Source organism: Tachyglossus aculeatus, chromosome X2 (genome assembly GCF_015852505.1).
Source record: "Tachyglossus aculeatus isolate mTacAcu1 chromosome X2, mTacAcu1.pri, whole genome shotgun sequence".
Taxonomy (NCBI): Eukaryota; Metazoa; Chordata; class Mammalia; order Monotremata; family Tachyglossidae; genus Tachyglossus; species Tachyglossus aculeatus.
The window spans coordinates 28,228,662-28,247,439 of NC_052100.1; the positions used below are offsets into that span (position 1 = coordinate 28,228,662).

Consider the following 18,778-nt stretch of genomic DNA (forward strand, 5'->3'; position numbering starts at 1 on the left):
AATATTATTATTATTATTAATAAAATGGAGATTAAGACTGTGAGCCCCACGTGAGATAACCTGATTTCCTTGTATCCCCCCCAGTGCTTAGAACAGTGCTTGGCACATAGTAAGCGCTTAACAAATACCCAGATTATTATTATTATTATTTAAATGGGGATGAAGACTGTGAGCCCCACATGGGGCAACCTGATGACTTTATATCCCCCCCAGCGCTTAGAACAGTGCTTGGCATATAGTAAGTGCTTAATATTATTATTATTATTAATAAAATGGGGATTAAGACTGTGAGCCCCACATGGGACAACCTGATTACTTTTATCCCCCCCAGCACTTAGAACAGTGCTTGGCATATAGTAAGCACTTAACAAATACCAACATTATTATTATTATTATTATTATTAAAATGGGGATGAAGACTGTGAGCCCCACATGGGACAACCTGATGACTTTGTATCCCCCCCAGCGCTTAGAACAGTGCTTGGCATATAGTAAGCGCTTAACAAATACCAACATTATTATTATTAAAATGGAGATGAAGACTGTGAGCCCCACATGGGACAACCTGATGACTTTGTATCCCCCCCAGCACTTAGAACAGTACTTGGCATATAGTAAGCACTTAACAAATACCAACATTATTATTATTATTATTATGGTTATTAAAATGGGGATGAAGACTGTGAGCCCCACATGGGGCAACCTGATGACTTTGTATCCCCCCCAGCACTTAGAACAGTGCTTGGCATCTAGTAAGCGCTTAACAAATACCAACATTATTAATTATTATTATTATTATTATTATTAATAAAATGGGGATTAAGACTGTGAGCCCCATGTGGGATAACCTGATTTCCTTGTATTCCCCCCCAGCGCTTAGAACAGTGCTTGGCACTTAATAAGGGCTTAACAAATACCAACATTATTATTATTAAAATGGGGATGAAGACTGTGAGCCCCACATGGGACAACCTGATGACTTTGTATCCCCCCCCCCAGCGCTTAGAACAGTGCTTGGCACATAGTAAGCGCTTAACAAATACCGACATTATCATTATGATGATGATGAATATTCTGATTATTCTGGGCGCTAACCCCGTGGCCGCCGTCTCTCCCCTCCTCTCCCCCTTCCCTCGTCGGGCCCGGGCATGGGACAGATGCCGGCGGCCTGCGACTCCGTGCTGGACGACATCGAGGACATGGTGTCCGGGGAAAGCCCGGAGCCTCCCCGGCGGCGCGGGCCCCGAAGAGCCGTCGTCCCCCGGGCGCGGAAGCGAAACGCGCAGAAATCCTCCCGGGACGAAGACCACCCACCGAGCGACAGGTACTCGGCTCCGGAGGGACCGTCTCTACCGAATCGTGCCCTCCGAGCGCTCAGTAAATAGGCCGAGCGCTCAGTACATAGCTCTGCACACAGCGCTCAGTAAATACAACGGAACGAATGAATACATATATTTATTATGGCTCTAATTCTATTTTTTCCGACGGTTTCGACACCGATCCACCCGTTTCCTTTGGTCGCCCGTCTCCCCCCCTTCTAGACTGTGAGCCCGCTGTCGGGGAGGGACCGTCCCTAGATGTTGCCGACTTGGACTTCCCAAGCGCTTAGTACAGTGCTCTGCACACAGTAAGCGCTCAGTAAATGCAGCTGAATGAATGAATTTAGGGATTTCTTGATGTTTTCCTGCCCGGCCCCTTGATGCCCCGGTCTGATAATTCCTGGCCGAAAGGGTGTTTCGGGGAATGGTTGTTGTCGGTCAGGGAGATTCATTCATTCATTCATTCAATCGTATTTATTGAGCGCTTACTGTGTGCAGAGCACTGTGCTAAGCGCTTGGGAAGTCCAAGTCTGCAACGTCTAGAGACGGTCCCTACCCAACAGCGGGCTCACAGTCTAGAAGGGGATAAATATAATAATAATGGCATTTATTAAGTGCTTACTATATGCAGATAGTAATGATAATGGCATTTATTAAGCGCTTACTATAGGCAAATAATAACGATGATGGCATTTATTAAGCGCTAACTATGTGCAAAGCACTGTTCTAAGCGCTGGGGAGGTTACAAGGTGATCAGGTTGTCCCACAGGGGCCCATTTTATAAATGAGGGAACTGAGGCCCAGAGAAGTGAAGTGACTTGCCCAAAGTCACACAGCTGCCAAGTGGCGGAGCCGGGATTTGAACCCATGACCTCGGACTCCAGAGCCCGAGTACAGTGCTACTAAGCGCTTGGGAAGTCCAAGTTGGCAACATTTAGAGACGGTCCCTACCCGACAGCGGGCTCACAGTCTAGAAGGGGAAAAATAATAATGGCATTTATTAAGCGCTGACTATATGCAAATAATAATGATAATGACATTTATTAAGCGCTAACTATATGCAAATAATAGTGATAATGGCATTTATTAAGCGCTTACTGTGTGCAAAGCACTGTTCTAAGTGCTGGGGAGGTTACGAGGTGATCAGGTTGTCCCACAGGGGTCTCACAGTCTTCATCCCCATTTGACAGATGACGGAACTGAGGCACAGAGAAGTGAAGTGACTTGCCCAAAAGTCACACAGCTGACAGTTGGCGGGGCCGGGATTTGAACCCATGACCTCGGACTCCAAAGCCCGAGTACAGTGCTACTAAGCGCTTGGGAAGTCCAAGTTGGCACCATCTAGAGACGGTCCCTACCCGACAGCGGGCTCACAGTCTAGAAGGGGGAGGCAGACAACAAAACAAAACGTATTAACAAAGTAAAATAACTAGAATAAATATTCATTCACTCAGTCGTATTTATTGAGCGCTTACTGTGTGCAGAGCACTGTACTAAGCGCTTGGGAAGTCCAAGTCGGCAACATCTAGAGACGGTCCCTACCCGACAGTGGGCTCACAGTCTAGAAGGGGGAGACAGAGAACAAAACAAAACGTATTAACAAAATAAGATAATTAGAATAAACATTCATTCAATCATATTGAGCGCTTACTGTGTGCAGAGCACTGTACTAAGCGCTTGGGAAGTCCAAGTCGGCAACGTATAGAGACGGTCCCTACCCGACAGCGGGCTCACAGTCTAGAAGGGGGAGGCAGACAACAAAACAAAATGTATTAACAAAATAAAATAATTAGAATAAATATTCATTCACTCAATCGTATTTATTGAGCGCTTACTGTGTGCAGAGCACTGTACTAAGCGCTTGGGAAGTCCAAGTCGGCAACGTATAGAGATGGTCCCTACCCAACAGCGGGCTCACAGTCTAGAAGGGGGAGGCAGACAACAAAACAAAACGTATTAACAAAATAAAATAATTAGAATAAATATTCATTCGTTCAGTCGTATTTATTGAGCGCTTACTGTGTGCAGAGCACTGTACTAAGTGCTTGGGAAGTCCAAGTTGGCAACGTATAGAGACGGTCCCTACCCGACAGCGGGCTCACAGTCTAGGCTCTGCTGAGAGCTCACCTCCTCCAGGAGGCCTTCCCAGACTGAGCCCCTTCCTTCTTCTCCCCCTCATCCCCCTCTCCATCCCCCCATCTTACCTCCTTCCCTTCCCCACAGCACCTGTACATATGTATATATGTTTGTACAGATTTATTACTCTATTTATTTTATTTGTACATATCTATTCTATTTATTTTATTTTGTTAATATGTTTGGTTTTGTTCTCTGTCTCCCCCTTTTAGACTGTGAGCCCACTGTTGGGTAGGGACCATCTCTATATGTTGCCAACTTGGACTTCCCAAGCGCTTAGTACAGTGCTCTGCACATAGTAAGTGCTCAATAAATACAATTGATTGATTGATTGATTGATTGAAGGGGGAGGCAGACAACAAAACAAAACATTCATTCAATATCAGTCGTATTTATTGAGCGCTTACTGTGTGCAGAGCACTGGACTAGGCGCTTGGGAAGTCCAAGTGGGCAACGTATAGAGACGGTCCCTACCCGACAGCGGGCTCACAGTCTAGAAGGGGGAGACAGACAACAAAACAAAACAGATTAACAAAATAAAATAATTGAATGCATAAAGGTACGCAGACGATGCCTTCGGAAGACCGTTTTGGTTTGAAAAATGGATTTAATCCAGCTCCCTTTTCGGGTTGGGAATTCTCCCGCAGCACCATCCCCGGCATTCAGAAGATCTGGATCCGAACCTGGGGCTGCTCGCACAATAACTCCGACGGAGAATACATGGCCGGACAACTCGCCGCGTACGGGTACACGATTACAGGTAAGCGCCCCTGGGCGCCCCCTCGCACTCAGGGCCAGCCCCGGGCTCCATTCCTTTGGGTCCTTGGGGGCCTTAAAATCAATCAATCCGTCAATCAATCGTATTTATTGAGCGCTTACTGTGTGCGGAGCACTGTACTGAGCGCTTGGGAAGTACAAGTTGGCAACATACAGAGACGGTCCCTACCCGACAGTGGGCTCACAGTCTAAAAGAAAAGAGATAAATAATCAATCAATCAATCAATCGTATTTATTGAGCGCTTACTGTGTGCGGAGCACTGTACTGAGCGCTGGGGAAGTACAAGTTGGCAACATACAGAGACGGTCCCTACCCGACAGTGGGCTCACAGTCTAAAAGAAAAGAGATAAATAATCAATCAATCATCAATCATATTTATTGAGCGCTTACTGTGTGCGGAGCACTGTACTGAGCGCTTGGGAAGTACAAGTTGGCAACATATAGAGGCAGTCCCTACCCAACAGTGGGCTCACAGTCTAAAAGGAAAGAGATAAATAATCAATCAATCAATCAATCGTATTTATTGAGCGCTTACTGTGTGCGGAACACTGTACTGAGCGCTTGGGAAGTACAAGTTGGCAACATATAGAGACGGTCCCTACCCAACAGTGGGCTCACAGTCTAAAAGAAAAGAGATAAATAATCAATCAGTCAATCGTATTTATTGAGCGCTTACTGTGTGCAGAGCACTGTACTAAGCGCTTGGGAAGTACAGTAAAATGGCCCGTCTCTCCCGGAATGGCGGCATCTCGTTGGTAGCCATCCCCCCAACCGCCTTATGCCCTCGAGGCCGCCAAGGAACGCGGCTGTTGATTAATAATAATAATGGCATTTATTAGGCGCTTACTATGTGCAAAGCGTCGCTCTTAATTGCTGGGGACTGTGAGTCTTCTAGACTGTGAGCCCGCTGTTGGGTAGGGACCGTCTCTATGTGTCGCCGCCTTGTACTTCCCAAGCGCTTAGTACAGTGCTCTGCACACAGTAAGCGCTCAATAAATACGATTGATCGATTGGGGAGGTTGCAATTATAATAATAATAATAACGATGGCGTTTGTTAAGCGCTTACTACGTGCAAAGCACTGTTCTAAGCGCTGCAAGGTGAAGTGGTGAAGCGGAAGTCTCCGGGCTTTGGAGTCAGAGGTCACGGGTTCAAATCCCGACTCCGCCAATTTTCAGCTGGGTGACTTTGGGCAAGTCAGTTCTCTGGGCCTCAGTTCCCTCATCTGCAGAATGGGGATTAAAACTGTGAGCCCCCCCCCGTGGGACAACCTGATCACCTTGTAACCTCCCCAGCGCTTAGAACAGTGCTTGGCACGTAGTAAGCGCTCAACAATACCATCATTATCATTATTAAACGGCCCCAGGCCCGCCACCTTTTTACCCGTCGATGCCGCGTGCTCTCTAATGATTTCCAGCCAATTAATGCCAATTTTGCGAAAGCGTGCCTTTGCAAACCGAAACTGTGCCCAGTCGTAGTCAAAACACAGCAGTAAATTTGTGGGAGGACATAGTTATGAGCCCACTGTTGGGTAGGGACTGTCTCTATATGTTGCCAATTTGTACTTCCCAAGCGCTTAGTACAGTGCTCTGCACATAGTAAGCGCTCAATAAATACGATTGATGACGATGATGATAGTTATGTAATTCAGCTTGTAATGGAAAAATGGGCTTCGGGGTTAATGGAGGCCTTTACGATGGCATTTAATAATTGGGGAATATTTTAATTTGTCTTAAAAAAAACATAAAAGTACTAAATGCCATCTGTGGACATTTAAATCCCCGCTCACGTCCCTTGTGTTTCTTGAACGGTCTTTTAGACTGTTCTTCTTTAGAAAGTCTTTTAGACTTTCTTCTAGACTGTGAGCCCACTGTTGGGTAGGGACTGTCTCTATACGTTGCCAACTTGTGCTTCCCAAGCGCTTAGTACAGTGCTCTGCACACAGTAAGCGCTCAATAAATACGATTGATTGATTTTGAAAAGTCAGGGTCAACTTTTTACTCTATGAATTACTCTATTTTATCTGTACATATTTATTCTATTTATTTTATTTAGTTGATACATTTTGTTTTGTTGTCTGTCTCCCCCTTCTAGACTGTGAGCCCGCTGTTGGGTAGGGACTGTCTCTATAAATTGCCAGCTTGTACTTCCCAAGCGCTTAGTACAGGGCTCTGCACACAGTAAGCGCTCAATAAATCCGATTGATTGATTGCTTGATTTTAAAAAGTCAGGGTCAACTTTTTACTCTATGAATTACTCTATTTATTCTGTACATATTTATTCTATTTATTTCATTTTGTTAATACGTTTTGTTCTCTGTCTCCCCCTTCTAGACTGTGAGCCCGCTGTTGGGTAGGGACCGTCTCTAGATGTTGCCAACTTGGACTTCCCAAGCGCTTAGTACAGTGCCCTGCGCACAGTAAGTGCTCAATCAATACGATTGAATGAATGAATGAATGAATGACTGGTCCTTAATGCTTAGCAGAGGCCCGGAACCTCCTCCCTCCACAAGTGCTGGCCTTCATTCATGTTCATTCAGTCTTATTTATTGAGCGCTTACTGCGTGCAGGGCACTGTCCTAAGTGCTCGGGAGAGGACAAGAGAATAGTGCTTTTCATGTAGTAAGCGCTTAACAAATCTCAGTGGAAAGAGCCCGGGTTTTGGAGTCCGAGGTCATGGGTTCGAATCCCAGCCTCACCACTTGTCAGCTGGGTGACTTTGGACAAGTCACTTCACTTCTCTGGGCCTCAGTTCTCTCATCTGGAAAATGGGGATGAAGACTGGGAGCCCCCCATGGGACAATCTGATCACCTTGTTACCTCCCCAGCGCTTAGAACAGTGCTTTGCACATAGTAAGCGCTTAACAAATGTCATTGTTATTATTATTATTAAATTCCATTGTTATTATTATTAAGAATCAGCAGACACATTCCCATTAGATAATCACGTCAGGTGCACACAGGTGTGTGACTTTGGGCAGCTTTCCACTTCACTTCTTTGGGCCTCAGTTCCCTCATCTGGAAAATGGGGGTAAAGACTGTGAGCCCCACGGCGGGACAGCCTGATCACCTTGTAACCTCCCCAGCGCTTAGAACAGTGCTTCGCACATAGTTATCACTTAATCAATCAATCAGTCGTATTTATCAAGCGCTTACTGTGTGCAGAGCACTGTACTAAGCGCTTGGGAAGTCCAAGTTGGCAACATATAGAGGCGGTCCCTACCCAGCAGTGGGCTCACAGTCTAGAAGAGGGAGACAGACAACAAAACATATTAACAAAATAAAATAAATAGAATAGATATGTACAAGTAAAATAAATAGAGTAATAAATACGTACAAAGATATATACATATATACAGGTGCTGTGGGGAAGGGAAGGAGGTAAGGCGGCGGGGACGGAGAGGGGGATGAGGGGGAGAGGAAGGAGGAAGGAGGTGAGCTCTCAGTAGGGCCTTGAAGGGAGGAAGAGAAACAAATTCCTTCATTGTCGTATTTATTGAGCGCTTCCTGTGCGCAGAGCACTGTACTAAGCGCTTGGGAAGTACAAGTCGGCAGCATATAGAGACGGTCCCTACCCGACAACGGGCGGGAAGGGGGACATTCCCTGCCCACAGGGAGAGGCGGAGTGACGACTGACAGGACCGTGGCGGGAAAACAGATAGGAATGGGGGGCGAGGCGAGGAAGGATTTTAAGTCCTCGGTCTGTCGGAGGTCAAAGACCGTGAGCCCACTGTTGGGTAGGGACTGTCTCTAGATGTTGCCAATTTGTACTTCCCAAGCGCTTAGTCCAGTGCTCTGCACATAGTAAGCGCTCAATAAATACGATTGATGATGATGATGATGATTTCTGTCCGTTTCAACGTCTTAAATCGTTTCGATTTAAGGGGCTACGTTCTTCCAAATACCAAAAGATGGCACTGTCTGGCCGCTCTCCACCGCAAACCCGGCGCCATCTCAAGAGAAAAGCCGGGCTCATTTGTGGGGCTTATTTCTAAGGCTCGAAATATATGAAAATAGGAGCCGCGACGCAGTTTTCTTTCCATTTTGAACATGGGGCTGAATAGTACACAGGGGCTGCGGAGGAGGCACTTTTTCCAGCTGGAAGAGCTCCAGAAATCGAGGCATTCCCTCGTCCGTAGGGATAAGGTTTGATCGAGTTACCAGTAGAGGTGGTGATAAAATCAGAAGCCGTGGGGCGTATTTTCAAGACCAATACAGCCGCGACCCCAGAATTACCGGGTGTTCGTTCCCCGACAAACCAACGTACTGGATAAGGAGGGAAAATCAATCAATCAATCAATCCTATTTATTGAGCGCTTACTATGTGCAGAGCACTGTACTAAGCGCTTGGGAAGTACAAGTTGGCAACACATAGAGACAGTCCCCACCCAACAGTGGGCTCACAGTCTAAAAGGGGAAGACAGAGAACAAAACCAAACATACCAACAAAATAAAATAAATAGGATAGAAATGTACAAGTAAAATAGAGTAATAAATATGTACAACCATAAAAAAGGAGTTTAAAAAAAAAAGGCAGGGCAAGGGCGGGAGACTTCCGTGGCTTTTCGGACCCGTAGCTCTCCATCCAAGGTCGATGATGCTAGAGAGGATTTTAAAAGCAGGGTTGAACACTTAAAGATGGGAGCGGTCGCCCAACGTCGGCAGAATGGGCTCTGGCGGAGAGAAAAATGGGATAAAACCCCCGCCGCACGCGGCGTAGCTGATTCGGCGAGCTTTATCTCTGTTTCCGAACGCTGAGAGCCGAGGTCCTCTCCCGCGTTTGGGAAAGAAATTCACCGATCATCCGTGTGTGAAATGGATCTGGTCCAAATAACGGTTTATTGGTGTTACGACACTGGCGACGCAAAATCGGGGCGGCGAAAGGTGGCTTCTCGTCTCGAATAAGCTTTCGCTCCTGGTTCCCACCGACCCGCTGGAAATGCCAAGAGTGCCATGCTATTTTATCAGAACAGATTAGCTTTTCGCTGTTGTTGTTCATTTCTTTCCATTTTCAGGTATGTGTGTCTCGAAGGTAATGTTTATTGAGGATGAAGAGGCTTGATTGTTAAGGCAAACTTTAGAGGCGGCGGTTGCGATTTTCCTTAATCGGCGGCCTTTTTTATTTCTAACGGGGCTTGGTACACGTGGGAAGTCAGGCCGTTTTTACCAGTTTCAGAAACGCAGGTTCCGATCTTAGAAATCCACCGGTACGGGCTTTCTCAATCAATCAGTCGTATTTATTGAGCGCTTACTGTGTGCAGAGCACTGTACTGAGCGCTTAATGTACTCGATGTACGCGATTTGGCTTTTGGAAACGGAAGCCCCAGGCAAAGTTGTGTTGAGGAAGGATTTTTGTATTGGAGCGTTAAGTGGTTGAGTTCGTGCTCAAACAGTGATACTCAGGATACTCTGTATCCTTATTCATATTTAATAGCCTTCGGTTCCCGTGCAGATTGGGTAATCCAGGGGAAACTTGCTTATTTAGTATTAATTAAAACAGCCCAGGCATTAATTGAAGCAGAGGTCGCAAACAGACGTCAGAGAAGGGTCACCAGTCCATTCCAAGGAGTTTAAAATTTGCCTCCGAGTACATTCAATATTAATCTGGGTTGCAGCTAATCCCTATAAAGTGTGAGGAAAAAATGGTGTTTAGATTGTTTCCCCCCACCCCACTCTTCCCTTCTGATTCACACATTCGAAGGCATTGAGGCAAATTCATTCATTCAGTCATTCAGTCGTATTTATTGAGCGCTTACTGTGTGCAGAGCACTGTACTAAGCACTTGTGTGGCTCAGTAGGAAAGAGCCCGGGCTTTGGAGTCAGAGGTCATGGGTTCAAATCCCGGCTCCGCCAGCTGTCAGCTGTGTGACTTTGGGCAAGTCACTTCACTTCTCTGGGCCTCAGTTACCTCATCTGTAAAATGGGGATGAAGACTGTGCGCCCCACGAGGGACACCCTGATCACCTTGTCACCTCCCCAGCGCTTAGAACAGTGCTTTGCACATAGTAAGCGCTTAATACATATTATATAAAAAAAAAGAAGTACACGTTGGCAACATATAGAGACGGTCCCTACCCGACAGTGGGCTCACAGTCTAGAAGGGGGAGACAGAGAACTAAACCAAACATATTAACCAAAGAAAATAAATAGAATAAATATGCACAAATATAAATAAATAAATAAATAAATAAATACAGTAATAAATTCATACAAACATATACATATATATATATGCATATATATATATATATATATATATATATCTGGTGCCTAATAAGAGAGTATTTGTCATCTCAGAGGATTTGTGTGTATATATATATATATATATGTATATGTATATATGTATATGTATATATGTATGTATATATGTATATATATATGTATATATGTATATATATGTACATATATATGTATATATGTACATATATATGTATGTATGTATATGTATGTATGTATATGTATATATGTATATATATATATGTGTGTGTATATATATATATGTGTATATACACATATATACACAAATCCTCTGAGATGACAAATACTCTCTTATTAGGCACCAGATTTCCTTGAAACCTGGGGACCTGGATCAGCAAACCCAACTGGGCTTGTCTCCCCCTTCTCGACTGTGAGCCCGCTGTTGGGTAGGGACCGTCCCTACATGTTGCCAACTTGGACTTCCCAAGCGCTCAGTACAGTGCTCTGCACACAGGAAGCGCTCAATAAATACGATTGAGTGAACGAATGAATGAAAACGTTGACTTTCCGGAGACCCATCCTGTTAAAACCGGGAATTTGGAGCGCAGAGTAAAGGACGTCTAAGCCACGACCCGAGAGTGTTGCGGCAAGTGAAAGCTCTGACGGCGAAGAACCATTCTGTGGGGGGCTCATTCCCCTTGAAGAAAAGAAAAGGAAAGCTCCGGACATTGAAAGCGGAGGTGAATTGCCAAATTGTACTTCCCAAGCGCTTAGTACAGCGCTCTGCACACTGTAAGCGCTCAGTAAATACGGTTGAATGAATGAATACTCAATTCTCCCCCTGGAAGGAGTCTTGGAATCACTGGGAAGTATCCCCCATGTTGGATACAGTGCTCTGCACATAGTAAGCGCTCAATAAATACGATTGATTGATTGATTGATTGGATGAGACTCAAATCTGTTCTTCGAAACCCCGCTTGGCTTCGCGGCAGCAGATGGCGAAAATCAGAGAGGCCACTCAAAATCCAGCGTCTCCGGTCCACCTGTTTCCACGCTTTGGCTTCCTGTCAATTTTATTAGCAAATTCAATCGTATTTATTGAGCGCTTACTGTGTGCAGAGCACTGTACTAAGCACTTGGGAAGTCCAAGTTGGCAATCAATCAATCAATCAATCGTATTTATTGAGCGCTTACTGTGTGCAGAGCACCGTACTAAGCGCTTGGGAAGTCCAAGTTGGCAACATATAGAGACGGTCCCTACCGTCTGTGAGTGGGCTCACAGTCTTGAAGGGGGAGACAGAGAACAAAACAAAATATATTAACAAAATAAAATAAATGGAATAAATATGTACAAATAGAGTAATAAATACATACAAACATATATACAGGTGTATATCAGTCATTCAATCGTATTTACATATATACAGGTGTAAATCAATCAATCGTATTTATTGAGCGCTTACTGTGTGCAGCGCACTGTACTAAGCGCCTGGGAAGTACAAGTTGGCAACATAAACATATATAAAAATAAGAGAAGCAGCATGGCTCAGAGGAAAGAGCCCGGGCTTTGGAGTCAGAGGTCATGGGTTCAAATCCCGGCTCCGCCAATTGTCAGCCGTGTGACTTCGGGCAAGTCGCTTCACTTCTCTGGGCCTCAGTTCCCTCATCTGGAAAATGGGGTTGAAGACTGTGAGCCCCCCGTGGGACAACCTGATCACCTTGTAACCTCCCCAGCTCTTAGAACAGCGCTTTGCACATAAATGCCGTTATTATTATTATTATTTATGTGACAAAGGATGGTTTTGGTATAAGCGGTAGGAATAGGTCGTCGAGAAGTGATGTAGTTCAGAGTTTCCTCCTAGTGCTCTTTGTGGTAAAATTATTCGTCTTATTGATATCCACTTATCATACTTCCGCACGGTCCGAGTATGCTGAAGTATTTTTCCGACATAACTTTATGCTTCCTATACGTCAGTCAGTAGGTTTGACGTTCACCTGCTAAAGACTGGAGGAAAGTAAGGGGAACCTTCCAAATATTTAATGGCATGTTAATAAAGAAAGAAATGATCGAAAACATGGTTTTAATGAGCTAATTTGGTCCATAAACACCCACTGACACTCACCTCCTTAGAACAGTGCTTTGCACATAGTAAGCGCTTAATAAATGCCATTATTATTATTAATTAAGACCATGCAGGGACAGTTTGGGGTGGTGTGTTCTTTTGGGGACGTGTTGGTATCTTTTTATGTTTATTCTTCAAGTAATCCCCCAAGGGGCAAGAGAATCTAGCTTTTTTCACTGAGCCAAGCAAAGCCCTTGGACTTTTCGGAAGACGATCTTAATTGCCGGGGAATCAACTGAGGTCTCTGCGTTGGGCTACTTCGTCTTTCCGTTTCGGAGGAACGACTCGGTGGTCGGATACAGCGAGACAGTTCCCAACAAGATGTTTTTTGCAGGACTATTTATTGAAAAAACAAAATAATCATCCCTAGTCCATCAGGAACAAAATGCCGTGGCTTTCCCGGAAGAGTTTAAGAACCAAAGACTCCAACGTGGTTGCTGGTTCGGTTGGCTTTGGAGATTCATTGTGGGCAGGGAATGTGCCCGCTAACTCCGTTGTATTTTCCTCTCCCAAACGCTTAGTACAGTGCTCTGCACACAGTAAGCGCTCAATAAATATGAGTGAATGAATCCCGGCCTCAAGGCCGAGTTCAGGACTCCTGGAAGGCTTTTTTTTCTGTTTTTTAATGGTAATTGTTAAGCACTTACTACGTGCCAGGCACTGTCCTAGGCTCTGGGGTAGATCCAAGCTAATCAGTTTGGACACAGTCCTGTGAGCCCATTGTCTTCTAGACTGTGAGCCCATTGTTGGGTAGGGACCGTCTCTATACGTTGCCAACTTGGACTTCCCAAGCGCTTAGTACAGTGCTCTGCACACAGTAAGCGCTCAATAAATACGATTGATTGATTGATAGAAGGGGAAAAATATAATAATAATGGCATTTATTAAGTGCTTACTATATGCAAATAATATTGATAATGGCATTTATTAAGTGATTAGTATGTGCAAAGCACTGTTCTAAGCGCTGGGGAGGTTACAGGGTGATCATGTTGTCCCACGTGGGACTTATAGTTTTAATCCCCATTTGAGAGATGAGGGAACTGAGGCCCAGAGAAGTGACTTGCCCAAAGTCACACAGCTGACAATTGGCGGAGCCGGGATTTGAACCCATGACCTCTGACTCCAAAGCCCGGGCTCTTTCCACTGAGCCACGCTGCTTCTCTTGGGGCTGAGTTTCTAATGGTGGCTTTGCCCCCCTTGAGGGGCGGAAACCATTCATTCAATCGTATTTATTGAGCGCTTACTGTGTGCAGAGCACTGTACTAAGCGCTTGGGAAGTACAAGTTGGCAGCATATAGAGACGGTCCCTACCCAACATCATCATCATCATCATCAATCGTAGAATAAAAGTATTCTATTTATTTATTTTACTTGTACATATCTATTCTATTTATTTTCTTTTGTTAGTATATTTGGTTTTGTTCTCTGTCTCCCCCTTTTAGACTGTGAGCCCGCTGTTGGGTAGGGACTGTCTCTATATGTTGCCAATTTGTACTTCCCAAGGGCTTAGTGCAGTGCTCTGCACACAGTAAGCGCTCAATAAATACGATTGATGATGACGATGATGAAGTACAAGTTGGCAACATATAGAGACAGTCCCTACCCAACAGTGGGCTCACGGTCTGAAAAGGGGAGAAGCCCATTTTACGGAAGCCCGACAGTGGGCTTCTGGTAGGATGGCTCTTCTAGTCTGAAAAAACTAGAGCCGTTTCGGATTTTTTCCAGTGGAAATATTTCTCCTTTTTGCAACCCCTTCCTCTAATGGCTCTGCACCTAGAGAGCTATGGGAGTCTAGCTCCCGGCGAAATTGAAGCTTATATGAAAACCTGCCTTATTCCATGTGTGCTTTGAGGTGGGTCTCCAGGGCTTGGCACCTGAATAAAAAAGACGTATTGTTCTTTGTTTCCGCAATACTTTCGTTCAGCTTCCTGTTTTCCTGGTGGGTCCCCCGGGCATCTGAATCTGGGCTGTGGCCATCGCTGCTCTCCCACTGTGGCCCAGTGCCAGGGTTGTGCTCTGACTCCAATCAGGGAAATTGGGACCCGATTCGTTTGGAGTTCACCATTTAATAATAATAATGATGGTATTTGTTAAGCGCTTACTATGTGCCAAGCACTGGCGTAAGTGCTGGGGAGGTTACAAGGTGATCAGGTTGTCCCATGTGGGTCTCACAGTCTTCATCCCCATTTTACAGATGAGGGAACTGAGGCCCGGAGAAGGGAAGTGACTTGCCCAAAGTCACCCAGCTGACAGTTGATGGAGCTGGGATTCGAACCCATGACCTCTGACTCCAAAGCCCGGGCTCTTTCCACTGAGCCATGCTGCTTCTCCATTTATTTAGTTTGCGGACCCGCTGACAGAGCCCCATTCATTCATTCATTCATTCATTCAATCGTATTTATTGAGCGCTTACTGTGTGCAGAGCACTGTACTAAGCGCTTGGAAAGTACAAGTTGTCAACATAGCTATAAGCACTGGGGTAGATAACATAGCAACCACCCGACATCTGGTTGGGAGGGAGTAGCATTAACTGGAATAATAATAATAATGATGATGGCATTTATTAAGCACTTACTATGTGCAAAGGACTGTTCTAAGCGCTGGGGAGGTTGCAAGGTGATCATTCATTCATTCAGTCGTATTTATTGAGCGCTTACTGTGTGCAGAGCACTGTACTAAGTGCTTGGGAAGTACAAGTTGGCAACATAGCTATCAGCACTGGGGTAGATAGCATAGCAACATAGCAACCACCCGACATCTGGTTGGGAGGGAGTAGCGTTAACTGGAATAATAATAATAATGATGATGGCATTTATTAAGCACTTACTATGTGCAAAGGACTGTTCTAAGCGCTGGGGAGGTTACAAGGTGATCATTCATTCATTCAATCGTATTTATTGAGCGCTTACTGTGTGCAGAGCACTGTACTAAGCACTTGGGAAGTCCAAGTTGGCAACATATAGAGACGGTCCCTACCCACCAGCGGGCTCACAGTCTAGAAGGGGGAGACAGAGAACAAAATAAAACATATTAACAAAATCAAATAGAGTAGATATGTACAAGTAAAATAAATATGTTTGTACATATTTGTTACTCTACTTATTTATTTATGTATTTTACTTGTACATATCTATTCTATTTATTTTATTTTATTAGTATGTTTGGTTTTGTTCTCTGTCTCCCTCCTTTTAGACTGTGAGCCCACTGTTGGGTAGGGACTGTCTCTATATGTTGCCGACTTGTACTTCCCAAGCGCTTAGTACAGTGCTCTGCACACAGTAAGCGCTCAATAAATACGATTGATGATGATGATAAATACGTACCAACATGTATACATATATACAGGTGATCAAATAAATAAATAAATAGAGCGATAAATGCGTACCAACATATACACAGGTGATCGGGTTGTCCCACGTGGGGCTCCCAGTCTTCATCCCCATTTTACAGATGAGGCACAGAGGCCCTCGTCCGTTGGATTTGGGCGGGGACGGGGGTGCGGGGGAGCATGCGTTTGGGGGTTTTCAGTGCTAAGGAACCCGGGTCTGAAAATTGCCCCTGCCTGCTAGGGGATTGCTCCTGTCTTTTGGCTTGTCGAGTCTCCCGAACCTGTCCTTGGGGGACTCGATTCTACAGGGAATTCAACAGCCAACGCCATCTCTGGATAGCTGGGAAAGACTCAAAAGTGAATTTCCGTAAGCAATGGAGAATCGGTGCTCACCCAAGAAGCCGTGTGGGCTAGAGGGTCGGGGAGGGGCCCGGGCGGATCTGAGTTCAAATCCCAGCCCCGCCACTTACCCCCACGTATCCTCGGACGATAATAATAATAATAATTGGCATTTGTTAAGCGCTTACTATGTGCAAAGCACTGTTCTAAGCGCTGGGGAGGTTGCAAGGCGATCAGGTTGTCCCACGGGGGGCTTACAGTCTTAATCCCCATTTTACAGATGAGGGAACTGAGTCCCAGAGAAGTGAAGTGTGTATATATATATATACACACACAAGTATACATATGTATATATATACACCCTGTATATATGCATATATGTATACTTGTGTGTGTATATATATATACACACACAAGTATACATATGTATATATATACACCCTGTATATATGTATATATGTTTGTACATATTTATTACTCTATTTTACTTGTACATATCTATTCTATTTATTTTATTTTGTTATTATGTTTGGTTTTTTTCTCTGTCTCCCCCTTTTAGACTGTGAGCCCACTGTCGGGTAGGGACTGTCTCTATATGTTGCCAACTTGTACTTCCCAAGCGCTTACTACGGTGCTGTGCACACAGTAAGTGCTCAATAAATACGATTGATTGATTGAAGTGACTTGCCCAAGATCACCCAGCTGACATGCGGCGGAGTCGGAATTCGAACCCATGACCTCCGACTCCAAAGCCCGGGCTCTTTCCACTGAGCCACGCTGGGCAAGTCACCTAACTTCTCGGAGCCTCGGTTTTCTCATCGGAAAAATAGAGGAGTAGGGCTACCTGCTGTCACTCCCTCATTCATTCATTCAGTCGTATTTATTGAGCGCTTACTGTGTGCAGAGCACTGTACTAAGCGCTTGGGAAGTCCAAGTCGGCAGCATATAGAGACGGTCCCTACCCAACAGCGGGCTCACAGTCTAGAAGGGGGAGACGGAGAACAAAACAAAACATATTAACAAAATAAAAGAAGCAGGATAAATATGTCCAAATAAAATAGAGTAATAAATGCGTACAAACATATATACAGGTGCTGTGGGGAGGGGAAGGAGGTAAGGGGGGTGGATGGGGAAGGGGAGAGGAAGGAGGGGACTCAGTCTGGGATGAAATTTCCCATCTTCCAAGAAGAAAAGCTGGATCCTTACCTCTAACGGGTCAGGCACTTGGAGTCTTGTTTCCGGAGGGGCTTTCACCACTATAACGGTTTGGTCTGTAAGGCCACCGATTTTTCGGATATCTTGATACGTAACGTACGCTTCGGGTCCCTCATCTGTAAAATGGAGATGACGACTGTGAGCCCCACGTGGAACCACCTGATTACCTTGTATCTACCCCAGCGCTTAGAACAGTGCTTGGCACGTCGTAAGCGCTCAACAAATACCAACATTATTATTAATAATGTATATATGTTTGTACATATTTATTACTCTATTTATTTATTTATTTTACTTGTACATATCTATTCTATTTATTTTATTTTGTTAGTATGTTTGGTTTTGTTCCCTTCAAGGCCCTGCTCCCTTCAAGGCCCTGCTGAGAGCTCACCTCCTCCAGGAGGCCTTCCCAGACTGAGCCCCTTCTTTCCTCTCCCCCCTCGTCCCCCTCTCCATCCCCCCGTCTTACCTCCTTCCCTTCCCCACAGCACCTGTATATATGTATATATGGTTGTACATATTTATTACTCTATTTATTTATTTATTTATTTATTTATTTTACTTGTACATTTCTATCCTACTTATTTTATTTTGTTGGTATGTTTGGTTCTGTTCTCTGTCTCCCCCTTTTAGACTGTGAGCCCACTGTTGGGTAGGGACTGGCTCTATGTGATGCCAATTTGTACTTCCCAAGCGCTTAGTACAGTGCTCTGCACATAGTAAGCGCTCAATAAATACGATTGATTGATTGATTGATTCTCTGTTTTCCCCTTTTAGACTGTGAGCCCACTGTTGGGTAGGGACTGTCTCTATAAGTTGCCAGTTTGTACTTCCCAAGCGCTTAGTACAGTGCTCTGCACATAGTAAGCGCTCAATAAATACGATTGATGATGATGATGATGATGATTAATAAGGAGCTTATAACCTACAAGGAGAGATGGACATTAAAATCAATTCTGGGCGTATATCTAGGTGCTGTGAGCCCACTGTTGGGTAGGGACTGTCTCTATATGTTGCCAACTTGTACTTCCCAAGCGCATAGTACAGTGCTGTGCACACAGTAAGCGCTCAATAAATACGATTGATTGATTTTTAAAAGTCAGGGTCAACTTTTTACTCTATGAATTACTCTGTTTTATCTGTACATATTTATTCTATTTATTTTATTTAGTTAATACGTTTTGTTTTGTTCCTTGTCTCCCCCTTCTAGACTGTGAGCCCACTGTTGGGTAGGGACTGTCTCTATTTGTTGCCAACTTGTACTTCCCAAGAGCTTAGTACAGTGCTCTGCTCACAGTAAGCGCTCAATAAATATGATTGATTGATTGATTGGGGTGGATAAAG

General features: G+C 44.7%; 1 protein-coding gene across 1 annotated transcript in view; it reads left to right on the forward strand.

Annotated features, from left to right (window-relative positions):
• Nucleotides 1–18,778, forward strand: part of CDKAL1 (CDK5 regulatory subunit associated protein 1 like 1) — a 340,204-nt gene that overhangs the window by 5,952 nt on the left and 315,474 nt on the right. The window contains exons 3-4 of the mRNA XM_038770667.1: nucleotides 1,158–1,324; nucleotides 4,103–4,215. Of these exons, the coding sequence (XP_038626595.1) occupies nucleotides 1,158–1,324; nucleotides 4,103–4,215 (280 nt within the window). The remainder of the gene's footprint in view (nucleotides 1–1,157; nucleotides 1,325–4,102; nucleotides 4,216–18,778) is intronic.